Source organism: Tachyglossus aculeatus, chromosome 2 (genome assembly GCF_015852505.1).
Source record: "Tachyglossus aculeatus isolate mTacAcu1 chromosome 2, mTacAcu1.pri, whole genome shotgun sequence".
Classification (NCBI taxonomy): Eukaryota; Metazoa; Chordata; class Mammalia; order Monotremata; family Tachyglossidae; genus Tachyglossus; species Tachyglossus aculeatus.
This window is the reverse complement of record NC_052067.1, coordinates 122,777,116-122,801,121: the sequence shown is the minus strand read 5'-3', so window position 1 is coordinate 122,801,121 and position 24,006 is coordinate 122,777,116. Positions and strand designations below refer to the sequence as shown.

Genomic DNA, 24,006 nt, shown 5'->3' with positions numbered 1-24,006 from the left:
CTGACATCCCTTTTCTTAGTCCAGAGAGATAAGACAATAAACTGGGAGTTTACCTGGAGGCATGGGAAAATCCCATTCTCCTTCTGTCCACCAAAATTCCCTCATCAAATCCTTTTTGCCACCCTACCTTATAGATAGGGGCTCCTTTCATTTCCTGTGTGAAAATGTGAGGTGTTCTCACAAGGTTAGGAAAGGTAGAAGACAGATGGACTAGAAGGAAAAGAAATCCTTGTGGAGAGAGCACAGCCTGAAAGTCAAGAGGATGTTGGTTCTAATCGCTGCTCCTCACTTACTCAATTCTTTCTTCCTATCTCAATTGAGAAGGAAGAATCTTAAAAGACCCTACAGCTTGATGGTGGTTACATTATATTCAGAGTTGAATCCCTACAATTGTTTTATATACCATTTTACTGTTGAGCACTTACTGAGTGCAAAGCACTGATAGTAAGCACTTGAGATAATTCAATAGAGTAAATAGACACAACTTCCTTTCTCAAGGATCTTCCAAGGTAGCTGAGGATGCAGATTCTAGCAGTTAATCCTTGTGGGGACATCAGTCTCACGGACACTCAATGGTGAATTTTAAGTTTGAATAAGAAGGGCAACCTCTCTTTCTTTCTCTCTTTCTCTCTCTCTTTCTCTCTCCAAATATGCATAATATATAAATATACACACATATATGCATGTTCGTACATGTATGCATGTGCATATATATACATTTATAATAAAATTGTATCATTAATAACAAAATGATAAAATTTGTTAGCAACATAAACCTACAACTTGTCCTCTTTGTAGGAAGATCCTACAACTCTGCTACTCCAACCTTAATGTATATTGCTGTTGTATTGATCATTGTCTCTGCTTCTTATACTGTTTTTGTATTTTCACCTTTCCTCCTGTGTTTGTTGATCTTTTACTCCTGCAATGCTTATTTTTAGATGCATAGATTGCAAGCCCCTTCAGACCAAGGGACCATGCCTAATTCTTACACAGAATTCCCTTTACACTTAGTACACTGTTTTGCACTTAGTGGAGACATAATCAATTCTCCATTTATAGTGCATACACGAGAATTTGAGTTGGTTTTTCAGTGTTTTAGAGGCACTCACAAGCTCATTGTGGACAGAGAACATGTCTACCATCGCTGTTATATTTCATTTTCCCAAGTGCTTACATAACTTTGCTAATTTTGTAATGATTTAGTCTGACTTTTGCCTTAGTCCACCTGCATAGCTAATGTGTTCAGTGTATCCCTTCCTCCTACTAAGTGATAAAGAAATCACACTCCAGATGAACATCTGTTTTAATGTCATGAAGACCACAGAATATGGCAACATATGGTGTCACCTGTGCTCAATATAAGTTCATTTATTATCCAGTTTTAGAGAGGTGAAAGTGTTAAGTAGTGGAAGGTGAAGTAACGTGTGAAATGAAGTGTACCAACTGAGAGACAATATTGGATAAATTATTAAAATCAATATCTAATAGCATAAAGAATAAAATAGATGGTTCATCACCTAAGACTTTCGAAATATGTTCCTTTAATGATGAAATTAAAGTGAATTAAAAGATTTTCCATAACTATAAGATAAAGTAATATTTTAATAGCACTTAACAGAGCTCATGTAGCTTATAATATTAACAGTATTTCAGTGAAATTATAGCTCTATAATTCACCACAGCTTACTTTTTATTCTTTATGTGAAGTCATTAAAAATGTTATAGTGATTACAACATAGATGCTGTTACAGAATTTTAATTACATGTCAGTATTTCCTCAGAGAGACAAGGAGGCAAAAGATAAAACACTAGACGCTTCTGACATTAAGCACAACAACACAACAAGGACCAACCATTTTGTGTTCCCTAAGTGGCTAGGAGTATGGATCCTGTACTGGCCTTTTCAGCCCACAAACATAGGCCAGCAAAGGTGTCATTTGAAAATGTAGTACAGAACTCCTCATCTACTTACTCAAACCCTCTTCTCCCCATGACTTCCCCATCACTGTAGACATCCTTCCTATTTAACGACACAGTAGCATTGGCATAATTCTTACTTGATCATTCATTCAACCCACATATTCACCAATCCTGTTGGTTCTGTCTTCACATCACTAAAACCTTCCCTTTCTTCTCCATCGAAACTGCTACTACAATCCAATCCAATACATTAGCCTACTTTGCCTTGCTTACTGCATTAGCCTCCTTGTTGACCCACCTACCTCCTATTTCCCAAATCCAGTCCATACTTCACTCTGATGCCCGAATCATTTTTTCTAAAAAAACCCACCATATTTTCCTAGTCCTCAAGAATGCCCGGTAGCTGCCCATCTGAGTTCACATCAAATATAAATTCCATTGATTCTAAAGAACTCAATCTTATGTGCTCCTGTAATACAGATTTCCTACTACAACCCATCATGCTCACTTCACTTCTTCACTTCACAACCAACATACTCACTATAACTTTATCTCATCTATCTTTAAAATCGTAAGGTCCTTGTGGGAAGGGAACATGCTATATTGAACTTTACCGAGAGCTTACCATAGTGCTTTGCACCCTATAATTATTCAATGAATACAATTGATTGATTCAAGGACACACACAAACACACAGACACACACACCCCCACACGCCCACACTGCATTGGCCTTTTCAGCCCACACTCATGGACCATCAATGGTGTTATTGACTATGTAATACAAAACTCTTAGAGCAACGTGGTCTAACGCTTATCTAATATACACATATAGGGTACAGAATATGCACATGTATCCTAAGAGCCAAAGTTAACTTTTCTAACTCTGTATTGATAATTGTGGTATTTGTTAAGCATTTACTTTTTTTAATGGTATTTAAGTGCTTACTATGTGGCAGCACTGTAATAATTGATGGGGTAGATTCAAGCTGATCAGATTGGACACAGTCCACATCCTACATTTGGCTTACAGTCTTAATCCCATTTTACAAAAGGTAACTGAGGCACAGAGAAATTATGTGAATTGCCCAAGATTGCACAGCAGACCTGCGGCAGAGCCAGGGTTGGAACCCAGTTCTCTTCTAGACTGTGTTCCCCCTGTTGGGTAGGGACCATCTCTATATGTTGCCAACTTGTACTTCCCAAGCGCTTAGTACAGTGCTCTGCACACAGTAAGCGCTCAATAAATATGATTGATTGATTGATTCTCCTGGCTCCCAGGCCCTTTACTCTTTCCAGTAGGTCATGATGCTTCTCACGATTCTAGACTGAGCCGGTTGTTGGGTAGGGATTGTCTCTGTTGCCATATTGTACCTTCCAAGTGCTTAGTACAGTGCTCTGCACACATTAAGGGCTCAATAAATATAATTGAATGAATGAATGATTGCTTATGATGTGTAAATCATGGAACTAAACACTGGAGCTGATTCAAAATAATTATGTTGGGCACAATCACTCTCGTTGAATTAGTCTTAGTAATGTTTATCTTTTGATCAACTGATTGTATTTACTCCGCTCTTACTCTGTGAAAACCATTGTACATTAGAGTTAGTAGATCCCTAGATCATAAAATCATATGTTTGTACGTATTTATTACTCTATTCATTTTATTTGTACATATTTTTTCTATTTATTTTATTTTGTTAATATGTTTTGTTTTCTTCTCTGTCTCCCCCTTCTAGACTGTGAGCCCACTGTTGGGTAGGGACCGTCTCTATATGTTGCCAACTTGTACTTCCCAAGCTCTTAGTACAGTGCTCTGCACACAGTAAGCACTCAATAAATACGACTGAATGAATGAATGAATAAGAATTTATAATCTAGCAGTACAGACACACAAAAATTAATTGCAGATAGGCCGAGCAACCAGTTAAAAAGAAATGTGCTTAAAGTACTGTTGGGGAGAAGGGTTGGGATAAGCACCCAAGTGTTCCATGACAGATGGATGCATTTTGCTCTATGAACCTTGTCAAGTGAAATCCTTTAAGATGGTATGACAAACTGAAGCTTTTTATGGCTACTGATCGATCTGCTCATAAATACTAGGTCACCCTATCTTCTAAGAAGGGGTGGCACCAGAGAAGAGGGAATTAGGACTTTTTGTGAACCCAGAACTCAGGTTTATTGAGAGCGTGCAGATAGTCCTCTGGGAAAGTAAGCGTATGCTTCCTCTGAAACTGAAGGATATGTGGGTGAACCTGGACTTTATCCCAACAGGGGCAGAGGGAACCCCAGCCCGGGGTGCTATAGTCAAGGCTCTTCCAGCTCCTTAGGAGGGTTTGTGCTACTTGACCTATAGATTGCATCACATGACTGGCAGGGAGAGGTGCCATGTTGGAATATAGTTCAACCCTTTCACGTTGGGATTGGAAGAATTCTTGGCTGCCCAGAAAAATTAGCAAATTAGCAAACCAACCAAATCCCTCTTGTGCAAGCCCATTGTAGAAACCCTACCCAAGTTCTTAGGCTGTAACAACTCAGTGCATAAGTGATGCACTAGATAGATGAATTGGGCAGAGGAGATATTAATGTTTTTTTTTCTTTCTGATAGATCATTCTATAATAAATTAAATGGTCAGGGTGATGGTGCTATAAGATGCTCCCAAGTCTTATAACTGTGCTCTGCACATAGTAAATGCTCAGTGACTACCACTGATGGCCAACACAGCTGCAACTACAATTTTTAGAAATTGAGGTTATAATGAAAGCCACACTAACTTTTTCCAAATATTAGTAGAAATGTAATTTAATAATAACTCTTTCTGCTAAAGCAACAATGGAGAATCAGATCATTTTCCACAAATAGGTACATGGGGGAAAATTTTAAAAAACATTGTCTTTGGATAGGAGACTAAAAGTTAAGACTGTCTATAATAGGCAGTAATCTTTATGAAGTAATCAACTAGAGAGAAAACAAAGGCAACATAGATGACTTATGTGCATGTGTGTGTGTGTGTGTGTGTGTGAGTGTCTGTGTGTGAACTTTCAGAAAAAGTTTGACAATGCTTAGTTAGTAACCAAAGTAATGGAAAGAGAAAATCTTCCAAGAATTCACCAAATAATCATTTGAATATTGAGACTAGTGAGCTGGATATTTGGCCTATACTCCAAGTTCAAATATACAAACACAAAAATAAAGCTGTCTAGTGGAACCAACCATGGGGAGAAATTAAGATACTCAAGAAAATGCATAAAAATAATCCTAAGCATCAAGTGTAAGATAACCATTCTAATCAATAATAGCAGATGAAAGCTAACCAATTGAAAGAGAATGCATATAATTAATATTTATTAACTACTAAAAGTATGCATGTCCTGTATTAGGCACTACAGGAGTGATTTTAAAGAGCACACAAATGCCATGCTGTGCCAGTCCAATATCATATCTAGTCCAGAACACAGGACATCTAGTATTCTATTCATCCACTTACGGCCATTATTTTATTTAAACATACACTTTCTAACATCACTTAATATGACTTCTGATAATCCTTTATGGATCTCTCACTAATTAATGCATGGAAACATTTTTTGAAAGTTTCTACTCCAACTCTCCATAATTCTTAAGGAATTTTAAAATAATGTATGTAAACTCTCAGTGATATCTATTGAGGGCTTACTGTGTGCAGAGCACTGTGTTAAGTGCTTGGGATAGTACTTAACATGTCCAAATTCATTCATTCAATCGTATTTATTGAGTGCTTACTGTGTGCAGAGCGCTGTACTAAGTGCTTGGGAAGTACAAGTTGGCAACATATAGAGACGATCCCTACCCAACAGTGGGCTCACAGTCTAGAAGGGGGAGACAGAAAACAAAACAAAACATTTTAACAAAATAAAATGAATAGAATAAATATGTACAAGTAAAATAAATAAATAGAGTAATAAATATGTACAAACATATATACATATATACAGGTGCTGTGGGGAGGGGAAGGATGTAAGGCAGGTGGGAGAGTGAGGAGGGGCAGAGGAAGGAAGGGGCTCAATCTGGGAAGGTCTCCTGGAGGAGGTGAGCTCTCAGTAGGGCTTTGAAGGGAGGAAGAGAGCTAGCTTGGCGGATGTGCGGAGGAAGGGCATTCCAGGATGGGGGGAGGACGTGGGCCGGGGGTCTACAGCAGGACAGGTGGGAATGAGGCACAGTGAGGAGGTTAGCGGCAGAGGAGTGGAGGGTGTGGACTGGGCTGTAGAAGAAAAGAAGGGAGGTGAGGTCGGAGGGGGCGGGGTGATGGAGAGCCTTGAAGCCAAGAGTCCAAGTCTGTCCTCATCTTCCCACCCAAACTATGTCCTCCTCCTGAATTACTCATCACAATGTCACTAAAATTCACCCTTTTCTCTCCATCCAAACTGCTATCATGTTAATCCAAGCATTTATCCTATCCCGCCTCAGTTCTTGTCACTTAACTTGTGTGTGTCTCCGTTTCCTCATCTGTAAAATCAAGATTAAGACTGTGAGTCCTATGAGGGACATGGACGACTGTGTCTAACCTGATTAGCTTTATCTACCCCAGCGCTTAATACAGTGCTTGTCATATAGTTATCTCTTAACACATACCATTAAAAAAAAAGAAATTTTGCATCTCTGGTCATGGGTTGGGATCAGCCCAGTGTTTTCAGGCTCCAGAGCTGGGCCAATTATCTCCATGGTACTGTGGACTTATTCTTCTCAACCGGGTCACGAGAACGATCCGCACTCAGCCAAGAAACAAAACTGGAAATTCCAGTAAATACAAAAATATCTTTTGTGGCTTAGTTCGGAGGATTTTCTGCTCAGATGTGTTGTCTGCGATTTGGGTGGTATGCCTGCAAGGAACTATTTCCATCTTTGCCAGATGGATCCATCGTGAGAGCCACGTTGTACAGTCTGAAAAACTATCTTCTCAGGCATAACAGCTGAACGGCAGCTGAGATAAGTGCTGGGTCAGAGAAATGATGGTAACTCAGGGTCAGAGACACCCAGAAAAGGCTAGAAACCCCCCTCCATCCAGGTACTACCAGTAAAAATGATACAGTGCTATGCCCGAGTGGAAAAGCTCAAACCTTTTCATCAACAGCTGCATTTAGTCAGGCTGGGCATCCCGAGCCCTGCACACTACACAACCCTGCTCAACACTACCACTGTAGCCACAAACACATGGGAGCTTCTTTGAATTCCCCCACACTCACAAGGAGTGGGAAAGGGCTGGATGGCCCATGGCATAGATCTGCATCTGAGTAATCACATCATATTTAATTTTCCAGAAACATAGTATTTGATATATTTGATATATTTAAGCTTTCCTTTAAGCAATGATGGGATATAATGTTTGCTATATCCACATAAAAGACTGAAAAATGTTAACAGTTGAACTTTTTTCTTTTATGCTCATCTCTACACTGTAAGTTCATTATGAACATTATTTTAGACTGTGAGCCCACCTTTTAGACTGTGAGCCCACTGTTGGGTAGGGACTGTCTCTATATGTTGCCAACTTGTACTTCCCAAGCGCTTAGTACAGTGCTCTGCACACAGTAAGCGCTCAATAAATACGATTGATGATTGATGATGAACAGGGAATGAATGAATGAATACGTCTGATAATTCTGTTGTACTCTCGCAACCACTTAGTACAGTGCTGTGCACATTATAAGCTCTTAACAAATATGATTGATTTATTGATTCTGGAAATCTCTGGAAAGCATTCAGCCCACTGACTTCTGAGGAAGAATTTTGATAAGGGGAAAAAAGGATTAAAACTTGCCATTTAATAAGCATACAATTAATAGATTACCGAGTGAATAGGTTTCTCTCAGGTATTTCAAATCTGAATAAATGCATACGTGTTTGAGTCTGTGCCATCAATTGTACAGTCAGTTCTCCTTTAACCTAGGGACTGCATGCTTGTCTTAAGTAAAACTCATGTATGGTACTTACATGTAGCACTGAGCAGAAGTGAGCAACTTTTTTTCTGTGATAGAATTGCATCTTATGCAGACAGATGGGTGTTGGAAGAATCTTCCCTAATTTCACAATGCCATCAGCTCTATTCAAAATTTGTAATGAAAACACAGATTGTAGGAAAGCTGATTGATCATTTGAATGCTATTGATAGGAAATAGTATCTGTGTTTATTAATATGACTGAAAAGAATGAAATATTATCCATGTTTATTAATGACTGAAATGTGTCCTACTATCAATCATATTTACCGAGGGCTTACTGGAAGACTACAACATAGTTTATAGACATTTCATCTGCTCACCAGGAGCTTACAGTCTAGAGAAGGAGCTTACATGCAAACATTGTTTTCTTCCTATGTATTTGCTGTTTGTAACACCAAAAATATTTTCAATTTTGCCTCTTATCGTGACATTATTTCTGAAACCTTTTTTCAATAAGGGCTTACCTGACTTCCCTAATTAAGTCCTCCTTTCCTCTTCTTCCAATCTCTTCTGTGTTGCTCTGACTTGCTCCCTTTATTCTCCCCCACTTCCAGCCCTACAGCAGTTGTGTACATATTTGTAATTTTTTTTATTTATATTAATGTCTGTCTCCCCTCTAGACTGTAAGCTCATTCTGGGCAGGGAATGTGTCTGTTATATTGTTCTATTGTACTCTCCCAAGCACTTAGTACGGTGCTCTACTCACAATAAGCACTCAATAAATACAATTGGCTGCCATACTGACTGACTAACTGACTTTTTGTCCCAATTTTCTTCTAGACTGTGAGCCCACTGTTGGATAGGGACTGTTTCTATCTGTTGCCAACTTGTACTTCCCAAGCGCGTAGTACAATAAATACGATTGAATACGATTGAATGAATGAATGAATTGTCACTCCAAAATGTACAAAGGTACATACTGCATTTTTAAAGAGCTTTCCTGATAAATTTTGTAATTTGTAAATTGCAAGCAGGAGTGGCAAAAATTAGGACTGTTCCTCCCTAAGAGAATGTAATTGTACTTTGAAGTCAGAATACAAGGTAAGAAATCAATAAATTCAATATTTAACCCAGCCCTAAAGCTAGGAATTTTTATGGATTCTGTTTTTATGGACTCTCTTCTAGGTGCTTTTACAAACCCAGTACTTTAGGTAATAATAATAATGTTGGTATTTGTTAAGTGCTTACTATATGTCAAACAGTGTTCTAAGCACTTCGGCGGGGGGATACAAGGTAATCAAGGTTGTCCCACGTGGGGCTTACAGTCCTACTCCCCATTTTACAGATGAGGGAACTGAGGCACAGAGAAGTTAAGTGACTTGCCCAAAGTCACACAGCTGACAATTGGCAGAGCCAGGATCATAATCAAGGCAAACAGTAATTGATTGAATATAACTGATTGAATACTTAATTTTACATTACATAATAGAACCAAGCTATCTTTTCCTTCACACTGAGCCTATGAATAGATTTTCAAAGGGGAGGGAAAGGTCAGAGAAGGCTTCTTTGGACCCAGAACCAGGACGAGGCAGGAGGAGGTAACCAAGAGCTGAAGACATTTCTCACTTTAGCTTTGTGTTTTCTTTTACCTCCATGTCTTCTCATGGTTTGATACAGGAAAGTCAGGTTTCTGGGGAAGTGTGGTTTCCCACTCAATCCCTTCTGGCTAGTGTTGTGAAGAGTGTGAAGCTCTGTGACTGTGGAACATACATATTTTATTTCTTATTCCATTTCTTTCAATAAAACTGTAACTTCTATTGCCAACATTAACCCAAGTCTCACTCACTGAGATCCATGTATACAGTATACCCTTCTAGACTGTGAGCACGTTTTTTGGTAGGGATTGTTTTTATCTGTTGCCAAATTGTACTTTCCAAGCACTAAGTACAGTGCTCTGCATGCAGTAATAAGCACTCAATAAATATGATTGAATGAATGAATGAATGAGATCCAGGCACAAAGGGCAGTAAGTAGGGTTAATGATTTTTTTTATTTAATCCCTACTTCAACTGGCCTTCACTATGTGATGTAGTGTGATCTTATATCCTTTGGTTTTTGAATTTTTCTCTCCCCACTTTTATTATCGACAAGTGCCACTTGTATAATGTTCCTTTTCTGATCAAGGAACTGCATGATGATGTTAACCTTTACCATCCTTTAGTGTCCCATGAGCATGCTTTTGCTCCACCGTAACCAGTCTCTCTCCTTTATCTCGTCAAATGATCATCAAAGTAATAAACTTTCTTGTGGAACAGCATGATGCCTTTCCATTGATGAGTGACTGTGGGCTATCAAATTGAAATGAGATTTTGAAGATGCAGAGGGGATGAGATGTACTTTACTGGTTTCTTCGTATGAAGAAAAATAAACTGGACAATAAGATCGAGTTGCCTCGACAAGATGATACTTGGATGAATGATCCCATAACACTAATCAGTGAGATATGAGATGAAACAAATTAGAATTCTAGGCTGTAAACTCATTGTCGGAGTTGAACAGATCTATCAACACTATTGTATTTTACTGTCCCAAGTACTTAGTTCAATGTTTTGCACGCTGTAAGAATTCAATAAATAAGATTGATTGATTGGTAGCCCATGGTATCAGCCTCATCACTGGTCTTTGTCTTGTCATTGGTCTCCCTTGCTTTCTCTCCTCTAATTTATGCTACATTCTGTAGCATGGATCATCATTTTGAAGTGTCATTCAGCGCATATATCTCTACTCCTTAAGCATCTCCAGTTGTTTCACAGTATCCATCACATCAAGCAAAACTCATCTCCTCCAGCACTCCTCATTTTGACATTGGTTCTCTTTCCCAGTAAAACCCATCACACACTCTTTGCTTCTCTTAAAACTCCCACCTAACTGTATCCTGCTGTTTGCCTTATCTGCCTCTGACTCCTTGCTCCTGTTGTTTCCCAGACCAGGACTCCCTATTACTAAAGTCTACCAAACTAGAGCTCTATCCACCTTAAAACTCCTCATAAAATCCCACCTTCTCCAATAAGCTTTTTTCAGTTCATTACCATCATCACCTAACAGACCCTCTAGCACTTATGCTTCTACTTATTCCTGGCCAAAGCACTGCATATATCTGAGGCTCAATTGAGAATACAAGTGAAGTTATTCTGAATTGAAATTTGTAGGTATCTTTGTACGTTTTTTCCATTAGAGCATAAGTTGCTTGTTTAGGGGGAACATTTCTTGGGCTCTTCTTTTGGACTGTTTCCAAAGATCTTTTTTTTTTTTAATGGTACTTGTTAAACTCTCACTATGTGCCAGACACTGTCTAAACACTGGGGTAGATACAAGGTAATCAGGTTGGACACTGTCCATGTCCCAGACTGGACTCACAGTCCCCACATTACAGATGAGGTAAATGAGGCACAGAGAAGTGAAGTGGCTTGCCCAAGGTCACACAGCAGACAAGTGGCAGAGCAGGGACTAGAACCCAGGTCCTTCTGATTCCAAGGCCCATGCTCTATCCACTAGGCAATCCTGCTTTTATATTTAAGCAAAATACATGGTACAATTAGCATTACTACTATTACTACGACTACTATTCATTCATTTATTCATTCAGTCATATTTATTGAGTGCTTACTGTGTGCAGAACACTGTACTTAGTTCTTGGGAATGTACAATATAACAATAAATAGACAAATTCCCTGCCTACAGTGAACTTACAGTTTAGAAGCGTAGTCAGACATTGATAGGAATAAATAAATTACAGATATATACATAAATTCTGTGGGGCACGGGCTTGGGAGTGTTTTCCATGGGTTCTAATCCCTGCTCCGCCACTTGTCAGCTGTGTGGGGCTCACAGTCTTAATCCCCATTGGGCAGATGAGGTAACTGAGTCCCAGAGAAGTTAAGTGCTCTTTCCACTAAGCCAAGCTACTTCTCTGCCACTTGTCAGCTGTGTGACCTTGGGCAAGTCACTTAACTTCTTTGGGCCTCAGTTAGCGCATAGTAAGGGCTTAACAAATGCCAACATTATTGTTATTATTGTTGTTAATAGCCTTTTTCCAGATATGCATTTCTCCTTTAAGTTGCTGCAAAACTGAAGGACTGGAGCCAGACCAGAATGGGCTTCAGGGGAGAGATCAATAGTGGCAGAAATGGAGGAGACCTGGAAAGGCACTGCCCTCCTCCACCATCCTCCTACTGTCCTCCATCTAACCCACCCCAGTCCAATCCTGAAAGGCAGAAAAGGCAGACAACAGGTGCAATAGCAGCTGCTCAAAATGTATGAAGTTACTAGAATAGAAAATTGTTATGGAAAAGCAAGGGGTTCAGGAGAATTGGGGAGATAGAACAGAAGGGCACATGCTGGGTGTGGGAAACAGGGGCAAGAATGAAGGAAGGTGAAGATAGTGGTCAGACAATCTGGTCGCGTTTGCATTCCTTGACAGGGAAAAAAGATTGTATCCTTCCTGCATTGTAATTTTACAATAAGCCGCTAAAGCTATCGACTGAATATTTGGGTCAGGACCCTAAAGGGATGTCTGTAAGGAATTTCTGACAAAGTCCTGGCTCTGAGTGGTGACATAGCTGACATTCAGGGATGTGCCAAACTCAAAAGAACCCTGCTAGGATTTTTATGAGTTTTTGTAAAGCCGAAATAATTTCACTGATATTTTCCCAATGGAACGTCTCACTGATGGAAGAGAAAAATCTCATGGAAAATAACCGAGAAATAACTTGCTGTTTTTGTAATATATGTGAAAAATTATGTTCTGGAGTTTGCTGTCTATCTCTAATATTGCGTTCCCACTGTGCACAGTAGAGGTAAAAGACAAGATGACTGTCCTCAAGGAGGTTACAAGTTTAATGGGGGAGACGTACACAAAAAAGATTAACATTTAAACAGGAAAAGTGTTTATAGTAAAAGAGGACAAAGGTGAATAAATTAATAAGTAGGTGTTTAAATCAATCAATCAATCAATCATATTTATAGAGCACTTACTGTGTGCAGAGCACCGTACTAAGCGCTTGGGAAGTACAAGTTGGCAACATATAGAGACAGTCCCTACCCAACAGTGGGTTCACAGTCTAAAAGATAAATGATAAAGGAAGTATATTGTGAGTGGCTTCTAGCACATAAGTAGTCAGTTGATAGTTTAAAGGATATGATATGGACAGAAGGAAATTAATTAGGAGGTAGGGTTTCTGGAGAACTTTGTAGTTGTGGTGTGGCAGATTTGAATTCAACAAATAGGAAGAACATGAGCATAGGGCCTGAGGCAGGTGGGGTGAGATGGAGGAACAGTGAGAAGGTTTCTGTAGAAGGAGCATAGAGGGTGGGCTGAAGGATACTGAGTGAAGACAGGAGATATATAATAAAGAAAGCTTGTGGAGGATCTTGAAACCAGTGGTTGGGACTTTTTAAGCAGAAGCAGCATGGCGTACTGGAAGGAGGATGGACCTGAGTCAGAGATCCTGGATTCTAATTCTTTCTCTGCCACTGTTGTGTGGTCTTGGGCAAGGAACTAACCTTGTGCCTCTATTTCTTCAACTGTAATATGTAGATTAAATGTCTCTCTTCTCTCCCCTTAGACACCGAGCTGCACGTAGAGCCGGGACCTGATTATCAGCGTGGCTCAGTGGAAAGAGCCCGGGCTTTGGAGTCAGAGGTCATGGGTTCAAATCCCGGCTCTGCCAACTGTCAGCTGTGTGACTTTGGCCAACCCATTTAACTTCTCTGTGCCTCAGTTACCTCATCTGTATAATGGGGATTAAGACTGTGAGCCCACCGTGGGACAACCTGATCACCTTGTAACTGCCCCAGTGCTTAGAACAGTGCTTTGCACATAGTAAGCACTTAATAGATGCCACCATTATTATTATTGCTATTATTACCTCGGTGTTTAGAACAGTGCATGGCACAAAGTAAGTGCTTCACCACCCCAGGGTGAGGCCAACCAGCCCACACACCATTCAGGCTCAAAGCAGACCTGGCTCCAGCATGGCCAAAGGAGGATGAAGTGGTAGGGTGAGACTTTCCCAACTTTCATAATGTTGGGAAGACTGTGGCCATGACTAACGTCTTTTCCCCCAAATCCTTCTGTGCCAAGACTGTGCTATAGAACACCTAGTACCAGAAGCTCCAGGCCGCTGCTACTGACTGGACTAGCCAATCAATCGATCAATCAGTCATATTTATTAAGCTCTTACTATGTGCAGAAGACTGTACTAAGTACTTGGGAGATTACATATAACAGAGTTGGTAGTCATGTTCCCTGACCACTCCCAGCCTACTCATGTGCCCCAAGAAGTTATACAACATGGGTACATAATGTCTATGCTATGTTTGATTGCTTATTTGATTGATTTGCTTATCCAAGCGCTTAGTACAGTGTTCTGCACATAGTAAGCGCTCAATAAATACAATTGATGATGATGATTGGATTACGGCTTCCCCTGGGGCCCCTATCTACCTTCACTAAATTGAAGGGGTTAATTTATAGCAAGGGATAAGATGTCATTTCTCAAACTCATTCTTTTATCCTTGCCGGCAGGATCTGAAACCTCATTAAAACTTTATTTGAGACGGAGAAAACATCTCTTAAAATCAAAATTAGGATCCAGGAGAGGTTTGGAGCCAGGCCCTGCCTGCTGACAGGATCTGAAACTTTATTAAAACTTCATTAGTGACCTAGGGAATGTGTATCCTTCCCCATCCCCAGCTCAACTGTCCTGGCTGTGGGAGAGGTTTGGAGCCAGTGCCCCTGCATCTCAATAGAAGCTTTATTAAATTTCACTGATCCCAGGTAATAATGAGATCAGAGTAGGACACAGAGACAGAGAGTGAGAGAATGTTTCTGAAAAATCAAATTCAGTACCTTTCCCGGTTGTCAACCCCACATCCCCTGTGTGGCTCAGTATAAAGACCACGGGCTTTGGAGTCAAAGGTCATGGGTTCAAATCCCAGTTCTGCCAATTGTCAGCTGTGTTACTTTGGACAAGTCACTTCACTTCTCTGTGCCTCAGTTACCTCATCTGTAAAGTGGGGATTAAGACTGTGAGTCCCCCATGGGACAACCTGATCACCTTGGAACCTCTCCAGCATTTAGAACAGTGCTTTTCATTCATTCATTCATTCAGTCGTATTTATTGAGTGCTTACTGCGTGCAGAGCACTGTACTTAGCACTTGGGAAGTGCAGGTTGGCAACACATAGAGACGGTCCCTACACAACAGTGGGCTCACAGCACATACTAATAAATGCCATTATTATTATTATTATTATCCCCTGCTACAGAAAAGATTTGAAGTTGGGGCCACCGCTTTTCCATTACTGCAGCCACTCTGGCATCTCAGGGTGCGGAGCCAAGGAGGAGAGACAGAGGTGGAGGAGAAGGGTCTGAAGGGGTAGAAGATGGAGTCCCAAATTTCCCACCAAAACCTCCCCTGTTTTTCAGGTTTCTGAGTCACAGATGGTACAGAGAGGAGGCAGAGGGAGCCAGGAGAGATAGAAGGCGGTCTCACCAAATGTGCTTTTGGACCGGGGGCCACCCACAGCTTCCTGGCTCCTCAGTGCACACAGTTGCGAGAGGGACACAGAGGAAGCAGTACAGTACAATTCTGTTGTACTCTCTCAAGTGCTTAGTACGGTGCTCTGAACATAGTAAGCATTCAATAACTACCCTGGATTGATTGATTGAGGCAGAAGACCACCGAAAAGGGTAGAAACCGGGCTCTCAAATTGTCCTACCGGAGCTAGGGCTTCCCAGAACACCCCCAGCTCCTTGGGACTCAGAGCTATGGAGGGGGGCAGAGAAGAGACTCCCAAGCGCTTAGTACAGTGCTCTGCACACAGTAAAAGTTCAATAAATATGATTGAATGAAAGAGACAGGATGGGGGTGGCAGGAGGGGGCTGGGTGTGGTCAGCTTGAATGTATAAGCTGAGCTCACCAGAACTAGGGGGCATTTTTTTTAATTCTTTTTTTTTAAAGAATGACTGCTGCTACTTTTCCATGGCCAGATACATCCAACAGATGGAGGAGCACCAAAGTCAGGAAATTTATTTTTATTTTAGGGCAGCAGTACTGGCAATCCAGAGGGAGCAGGAGTTGCTCTCTGTGATAAGCCCAGACTGAAATCCCTTCTGCCACTGAGATTAGCTCCAGGTTCACCCTACACAAAGTTTTGGTTTCAGAGGAAACGACACCTGCTTCTTTTATAAGCCCAGATTCTTTTCTTTCCAGCTTCACGGGAAGTCCTACCTCCCTCTTATAGGGCTCCTTCCATACTCTCCAGAATGGGTGAATTAGTAATACAGTATGGAAAACAGATTGTCCTAAAGACATATGAGGCTGCTCTCTGATAGATCATCCTGAAGAATTTTCACCTGGATAATGAGCCATAGTGAAAAATGAACCGGCTCTGTTGCAGAACCCCCCAAGACACCAAATGCTTTTAAACCGTTAGAACCTGAAGAGGGTGTGATGATCTGTAACAAAATTCTGTGTACTTGGAGTAATGGGGAATACTAAAAACCCCTACTTCTAACATCCATTCTTTTACTTGTCTTAACATTGTCATCACTGTTTGTTGACTGTTGCTTCTTTTTGTTTGTAATCCATTGTTACCATTGTTTTTATCTGTCTATTCCCACCTTGATTGTGGAATCTTTGTGACATAAAATGTATTAACATCCCAGTGCGAAGCACAGAGAAGGTACTTTTTTCATTCATTCGTGTAGTTGTATTTATTGAGTGCTTACTGTATGCAAAGCACTGTCCTAAGCACGTATGAGAGTACAGTATAACAACAGATACATTCTTGCCCGCAACAAGCTCACAGTCTAGAGGTGGAGATAGACATTCATATAAATAAATGAATGGATAAATACATATTTTTTTAATATGGAGAGAGATGAGCAATAATTGGGAGGCACGGGGACATAGCTCATTGTAGATAGGGAATATGCCTGTTTATTGTTGTATTGTACTCTCCCAGGCACTTAGTACAGTGCTCTGCACACAGTAATCACTCAATAAATGCGATTGAATGAATGAACACAGAGTATGGATCCAGAGCAAGGGAATTCAGCATCTGAAGAGAGGAAGCAGGAAAGCTGTGGTCTAAGATCTAGCATGGTGGGGGGGCGGGGGGGGGGGAGGAGAGGGTGCATAGTGTTATTTACTTTGCAAATCTGCTAAAATGGAAACCTTACAGATGTTATTTTAATAGGAATCATTTATTTCTACTGGGCTTCAGTCCACACTTCATTCTGCTAATTATTTTATACTTTTAAGCTCCATTTACAGCTGCCCATTTCTCCCAAGCCTCCAGTGATTGCCTATCCACCTCCATAATCAAACAGAAATTCCTTACATTATCCTCTCCCTCATTTTATCTTACCACTCCGAACTCCTAATGCCAACCCACTTTCTGTACCTCAATTTCATCTATTATGATACTGACCTTTGGCCCATGTCCTCCCTCTGGCCTTGGACACCCTCTTCCTACATAGCTGACCATCCACCACTCTCCCCACCTTCAAAGCATTACTTAAATCAATCAATCAATCGTATTTATTGAGCGCTTACTGTGTGCAGAGCACTGTACTAAGCGCTTGGGAAGTACAAGCTGGCAACATATAGAGACAGTCCCTACCCAACAGTGGGCCTTAAACCACATCCCTTCTAGACTGTGAGCCTGTTGTTGGGTAGGGACCATCTCTAAATGTTGCCAACTTGTACTTCCCAAGTGCTTAGTACAGTGCTCTGCACACAGTAAGCACTCAATAAATATGATTGAATAAATGAATGAATGAATCTCTTCCAGGAAGCCTTCATGGACTAAGCTTTCTTTTCCCATCCAGTCTCCCCTCTATGTCACCTATGCACTTGGATCAGCATCCCTTAAGATCGTGATATTCACCTCATCTCTGTGCCATGCACATATCCTTACATTATGCCACTTATTTTCCATGGGATTTGTCAAGCACTTATTATGTGCCAAGGACTGTTTTAAGCACTGGGGTAGATACAAGTTAGTCAGGTTGGACACTGTCTCTGTCCCACATAGGGCTCACACTGTTAATCCCTATTTTACTGATGAGGTAACTGAGGCCCAGAGAAGTGAAGTATTTGCCCAAGGTCACACAGCAGGCATGTGGACATACTGGTATTAGAATCCATGACCTTTTGTCTCCGAGGCCCATGCTCTATCCACTGAACCACACAACATGAACACAATCCATGTCCCACCTGGGGTTCACAGTCTTAATCACCAATTTACAGATGAGCTAACTGAGCTACAGTGACTTGGTCAAGGTCAGAAAGCAGGCATGTACTGGTCGGAATAGAAGCCAGGTCCTTCTGATTCCCAGACTCATGTTCTAACCACTAAGCATTTCTACTATCTGTATTTTATTATGAATGTGCCTCCTCTTCTAGCCTGTAAGTGCACTGTGGTAAGGTCACATCTACCAGCTTGTTGTTTTGTACTCTTCCCAGCTCACAATAAACTGTCAGCAACACCATTAATTGATTGTTCTAAGTCATTTCTTCTCCTCTCAGTTCTTTTGCTTCAGTATTTCAGATTGAATCATTTTTATTCTGTCCTTGAATTTTAGAATGTTTAGTTGAATGTCAACTGATAAAATCTTTTGTTAATACTTAAGCAAATCAACATTGAAATCAATTGTACCAAGAGATAAATGTAAGTATCAGCAGCAGTTTTAATAATAATAATAATGATGGTATTTGTTAAGTGCTTACTAAGTGCAAAGCACTGTTCTAAGCACTGGGGAGGTTACAAGGTGATCAGGTTGTCCCATGGGGGGCTCACAGTTTTAATCCCCGTTTAAAAAAAATATGGCATTTATTAAGCGCTTACTGTGTACAAAGCACTGTACTAAGTGCTGGGGAGGTTACAAGGTGATCAGGTTGTCCCATGGGGGGGCTCACAGTCTTAATCCCCATTTTACAGATGCGGTAACTGAGGCCCAGAGAAGTGAAGTGATTTGCCCAAAGTCACACAGCTGACAATTGGTGGAGCCGGGATTTGAACCCATGACCTCTGACTCCAAAGCCCGAGCTCTTTCCACTGCACCATGCTGCTTCTCTTTTACAGATGAGGTAACTGAGGCACAGAGAAGTTAAGTGAGTTGCCCAAAGTCACACAGCTGACAGTTGGCTGAGTCAGGATTTGTACCCATGACCTCTGACTCCAAAGCCTGTGCTCTTTCTACTGAGCCATGCTGCTTCTCCAATAATAATAATGACATTTATTAAGTGCTTACTGTGTGCAAAGCACTGTTCTAAGTGCTGGGGAAGTTGCAAGGTGATCAGGTTGTCCCACAGGTGGCTCACAGTCTTAATACCCATTTTACAGATAAGGTAACTTAGGCACAGAGAAGTGAAGTGACTTGCCCAAAGTCACACAGCTGACAATTGGAAGAGCCTGGATTTGAACCCACGACCTCTGGCTCCAAAGCCCGAGCTCTTTCCATGGAGCATATTGCTTATATATTTTCAATTTTCTATAGCTTCCAAAACAAAGATTACCATAGCTTAAGCATTTTAGTGGAATTTTGTTTCTTTGAAATTCTTGCTTTATAACTTCATGGGAGGAAAACTTAAATGACTCATGGACAGTGGTTCATTCTTTCATTCAATCATATTTATTGAGCACTTACTGTGTGCAGAGCACTCTACTAAGCGTTTGGAAGTACAAGTCAGCAACTATATAGAGATGGTCCTTACCCAACAACGGGATAACAGTCTAAAGGGGGAGAGAGACAACAAAACAAGTAAACAGGTGTCAATACCATCAGGATGAATAAAATTATAGCTATATATATATGCATCATTAATAAAATAGAGTAATAAATATGTACAGATATACATAAGTGCTGTGGAGATGGGGAGGGGAAGAGGTAGGGAAGAGGGAGGGGGGTGATGGGGAGGAGGAGGAGGAGAGGACAAAGCGGGGGGACTCAGTCTGGCAAAGCCTCCTGGAGGAGGTGAGGTCTCAGTTGGTCTTTGAAGGAGGAAGAGAGCTAGTTTAGCAGATGTGTGGAGGGAGGACGTTCCAGGCCAGAGGTAGGACATGGGCCTGGGGTTGATGGTGGGACAGGCAAGAACGAGGCACAGTGAGGAAGTTAGCAGCAGAGGAGCAGATTGTGCAGGCTGGGCTGTAGAAGGAGAGAAGAGAGGTGATGTAGGAGGGGGCGAGATGATGGAGAGCTTTGAAGCCCAGAGTGAGGAGTTTTTGCTGGATTCGAAGGTTAATAGGCGAGAACTGGAAATTTTTGAGGAGGGAAGTGACATGCCCAGAGCGTTCTGAACATAGATAATCCGGGCAGCAGAGTGAAGTATAGACCGAAGCCGGGAGAGAGAGGAGGATGGGAGATCAGAAAGGAGGCTGATGAAGTAATCCAGTCAGGATAGGATGAGAGATTGAACCAGCAAGGGAGCGGTTTGGATGGAGAGGAAAGGGCGGGTCTTGGAGATGTTATGGAGGTGAGACTGGCAGGTTTTGGTGAAGGATTGGATGTATAAGGTGAATGAGAGAGCGGAGTCAAGGTTGCGGGCTTGTGAGATGGGAAGGAGGGTAGTGCCGTCCACAGTGATGGAAAAGTCAGGAAGAGGAAAGGGTTTGGAGGGAAGATAACAAGCTCAGTCTTGGACATGTTGAGTTTTAAGTGTGGGTAGCCATCCAGATGGAGATGTCCTGAAGGCAGAAGGAGATAAGAGGCTGGTGGGAGGGAGAGAGAACAGGGGTGGAAATGTAGATTTGAGATGATAGTTGAAGCAATGGGAGCAAATGAGTTCACCAAGGGAGTGAGTATAGATGGAGAACAGAAGGGGATGAAGAACTGACCCTTGAGGAACCCCTACAGTAAGGGGATGGGTTGTGGGGGGGGAACCTGTGAAAGAGCCTGAGAATGAATGGTTATTCAAGTGATTGACATTTAGCTTCAGTTTTCTCCCTCATAAGAAAAGCTCTTCCTGTCTAGTCTTTTGCTTTCTTGCATGGCTACTTAATGTTTTGGGAATGTTTTTGTCTTCTTTGTTATCTTCAAAAGCATTTACTGAGAGCTTCCTGTCTACAGAGGTCTATACTAAGCATTTGGGAGAATATAGTACAATAGAGCTGGTATATATGTTCCCTGTCCACAATGAGTTTACAGTCTATAACCCCACCTTATGTGAATTTATAAAGAGATGAAGAAAGGCATCTAATGAGTCCCATTTATTGGTATTGAAAAAAGGAGAAAACAGAACTGGATATTGGAATTTTGAATACAAAAAAATATAGGAAAACGTACATTGTCAAATCGAAGAATAGTTTCTAGTAGCTGAATGATATTACATACTAACTAATATCAATCACCTAAAAATAATCTACAAATCTTCCAAGATTACCTATATTATAATTATTGAGAAGCTTAGGAACTATGAAAACAGGGCTCGGTGGAATATAAACATGCACATAGATTTACTTACACGTGATAGTTTGACAAGGAATAATGCTCTACTGAACATGTGCTCTCCTGCAGCTTGTTCCCAAAGTAAGTTGAGGAAAAAATTTCATGTGTTTGAAATGGATATAAATAATTTCATCAATGACCAAACTATGGTGCCAAAAGAAAAGCTAGGAATGTTAAGAGAAAGGGTAAGAATAATACCTGGTACATTCCTAAATAAAGGATTGATGTCAGAGTAGGCAATTATGATACAGAGTATCAAAAAGGATCTTTTTTTCAGTGTTGGAGATCAAGCACTTGGCTGGATAGACTGGTGACTTGAGCTAGTAATTATGGTTCTTATATTAGTAAGTTTTTCTTTTTTTAAATTGAGGATGATTATCTTAATTGCATATTTTACCTTTGAATTTGACTTGTTAAGTACTATAAAATCTCTCCAAAGATAAAGAGAACCGAAACATGATTGCTCTTTTAAGTAACTCAATATTAAGAGATCATTTGGTAACCTGCTGGACTTGTAAATTCACTGTCATATCTGGACAATTGTAGCACTTAATCAAATTACCTTTATGCTTCACAGGCTGTCAGCATCCGGCCACCCTCTGACACCACAAAGTGATATGGACCCCAGTAATTCTGAGGAATTTTATCAAGCAATGCATCATGCAGAACAAACCTTCAGAAAGATGGAAAGCTACTTGAAGCAACAGCAACTCTGTGATGTTATCCTGATTGTGGGGAATCGCAAGATACCTGCACATAGGTATAGGAGTATTTTTCAAACCTTAATTTAGTCATATATTTTAAAATGTCAATTGTATAGAATTTGTTAAGGTTATGGATCTTGATCTTAAATTTCTGAAGGAAAACTATGGGAGCATTCTTTCTTCATTCCTTATAAGGGGGCAGAAATAGTTTAAGCAATATGTACGTTTTCTCATACACACAGTGTGATAGTGAGGGCAAAACTATTTTTTTTAAGTTGAGAGTTATCTAATGTATTTAGTTTAATGTTAATTCAAATTAGATGATGTAGGAAAATCTATTCTGAAAATGGAATGCTCTATTGCAATTCCAGAAGATTTAAGAACTAAAGCCTCAGGAGAATCTACAGAGCTCTTCATTAATGTCTACTGAAACTGATATTCTATATATTAGGCACATAATTTGAATTAGGGCCAAGTACATTATAAGGCTGTAATGATTGTAGACTCTGGTAATGATACCCTTTTAACATGATGGTGAAACAAAGATTCTGAAAATCCATAGTCATTAAAAAAAAAAATCAATACTTCTCAGTGGAAATAGCATGGGCATTGGAGTCAGGGGTCATGGGTTCAAATTCCGACTCCACCAACTGTCAGCTGTGTGACTTTGGGCAAGTCACCTAACTTCTCTGTGCCTCAGTTACCTCTTCTATAAAATGGGGATTAAAACTGTGAGCCCCACTTGGGGCAACCTGATCACCTTGTAACCTCCCCAGCACTTAGAAAAGTGCTTACAAATAACATCATTGTTATTATTCTTCACATTGGTATAACTTTTTTTTTTCTTTTGGAAACCTTGGAGTGGTGTGTGCATATTACGTTATTATATGTATAAAAGTACTGCTGTTGTTCACAATTTTTTTATATATTATGGTGCTCTTGAGGCTTTTAAAGAAAAGTACACATTTTTACTAGTATTCTTAAATCTAATGTAAAATGGAAATACCTGGTAATAATATCATTATCTCATTAATATTTAAGGTACTGAAGGACACATAGTGCCAGTTTCAAAGGTTTATTCATTACACCTACCTGCAAACCAGTTCACTTTGAATTAGAAGCATTTTATAGCAATTTTTGGTTTGATGCAGTATATCTGAAAACCAGTTACATGTGAATTACAAATCCACAGAGTATGTTTGAAGGAATACCGAGAGCACACAAGTGACAAAAAGTCCCCCAACTCCCAGCTTCACAGCACTTATGTACACATCTGTAATTTTATTTATTCATATTAAAGTCTGTCTCCCCCTCAGGACTGTAAACTCACTGTGGGAAGGGAATTTATCTCTTGTATTGCTTTATTGTACTTTCCCAAGCCCTTAGTACAGTGCTATGCCAACAGTAAGCACTCAGTAAATAGAATTGCTTGAATGACTGGTCAAGTTGATCAGAAGGGTGAAAGTGACATTTTGGGGCATATAACTCATGGAGGAAGAGAAAAATAATCAGGTTAGGCTATTTGGAGGGAATATGATCACAGAAGTGCTGGGAATACAGGGAGAGCTGTTGAGTTCAGAATGGAAGGGGTGGTGTGTCAAAAGGTTGGAGGTGTTCTTACAAAGTTAGTATTATAATTGTCTTCCATTTTCAATCTCCCTCCTAGCCAGTTTTCACACCTTTCTCCCTACCTGGAGAGGTTTCCTTCCTCAGCTTTCACAAATTATGTTTTTTCCCCTCCTCCACCCTCCAGCGTACTCTTCATAAGAAGTCATCTTCTCCAGGAGAGATTCACCACTGAATTCCCAAACATTCATAGTTATGCCACCATTTGCCTTAGCATTCAGGTTTTCATCTGATTACATGTCCTTGCTTTATTATTTAAATATCCTATAATTTTCCTCTATTTAATTTTTAGAATACTATTTCTGTTTGTCTCCATA

The 24,006-nt window shown here is 40.4% G+C and overlaps 1 protein-coding gene across 1 annotated transcript in view; it reads left to right on the top strand.

The window, feature by feature from the left end:
- KLHL1 (kelch like family member 1) overlaps window positions 1-24,006 on the top strand; it is a 277,918-nt gene that overhangs the window by 72,725 nt on the left and 181,187 nt on the right. The window contains 1 exon segment of the mRNA XM_038772560.1: window positions 21,937-22,119. Within this exon segment, the coding sequence (XP_038628488.1) occupies window positions 21,937-22,119 (183 nt within the window).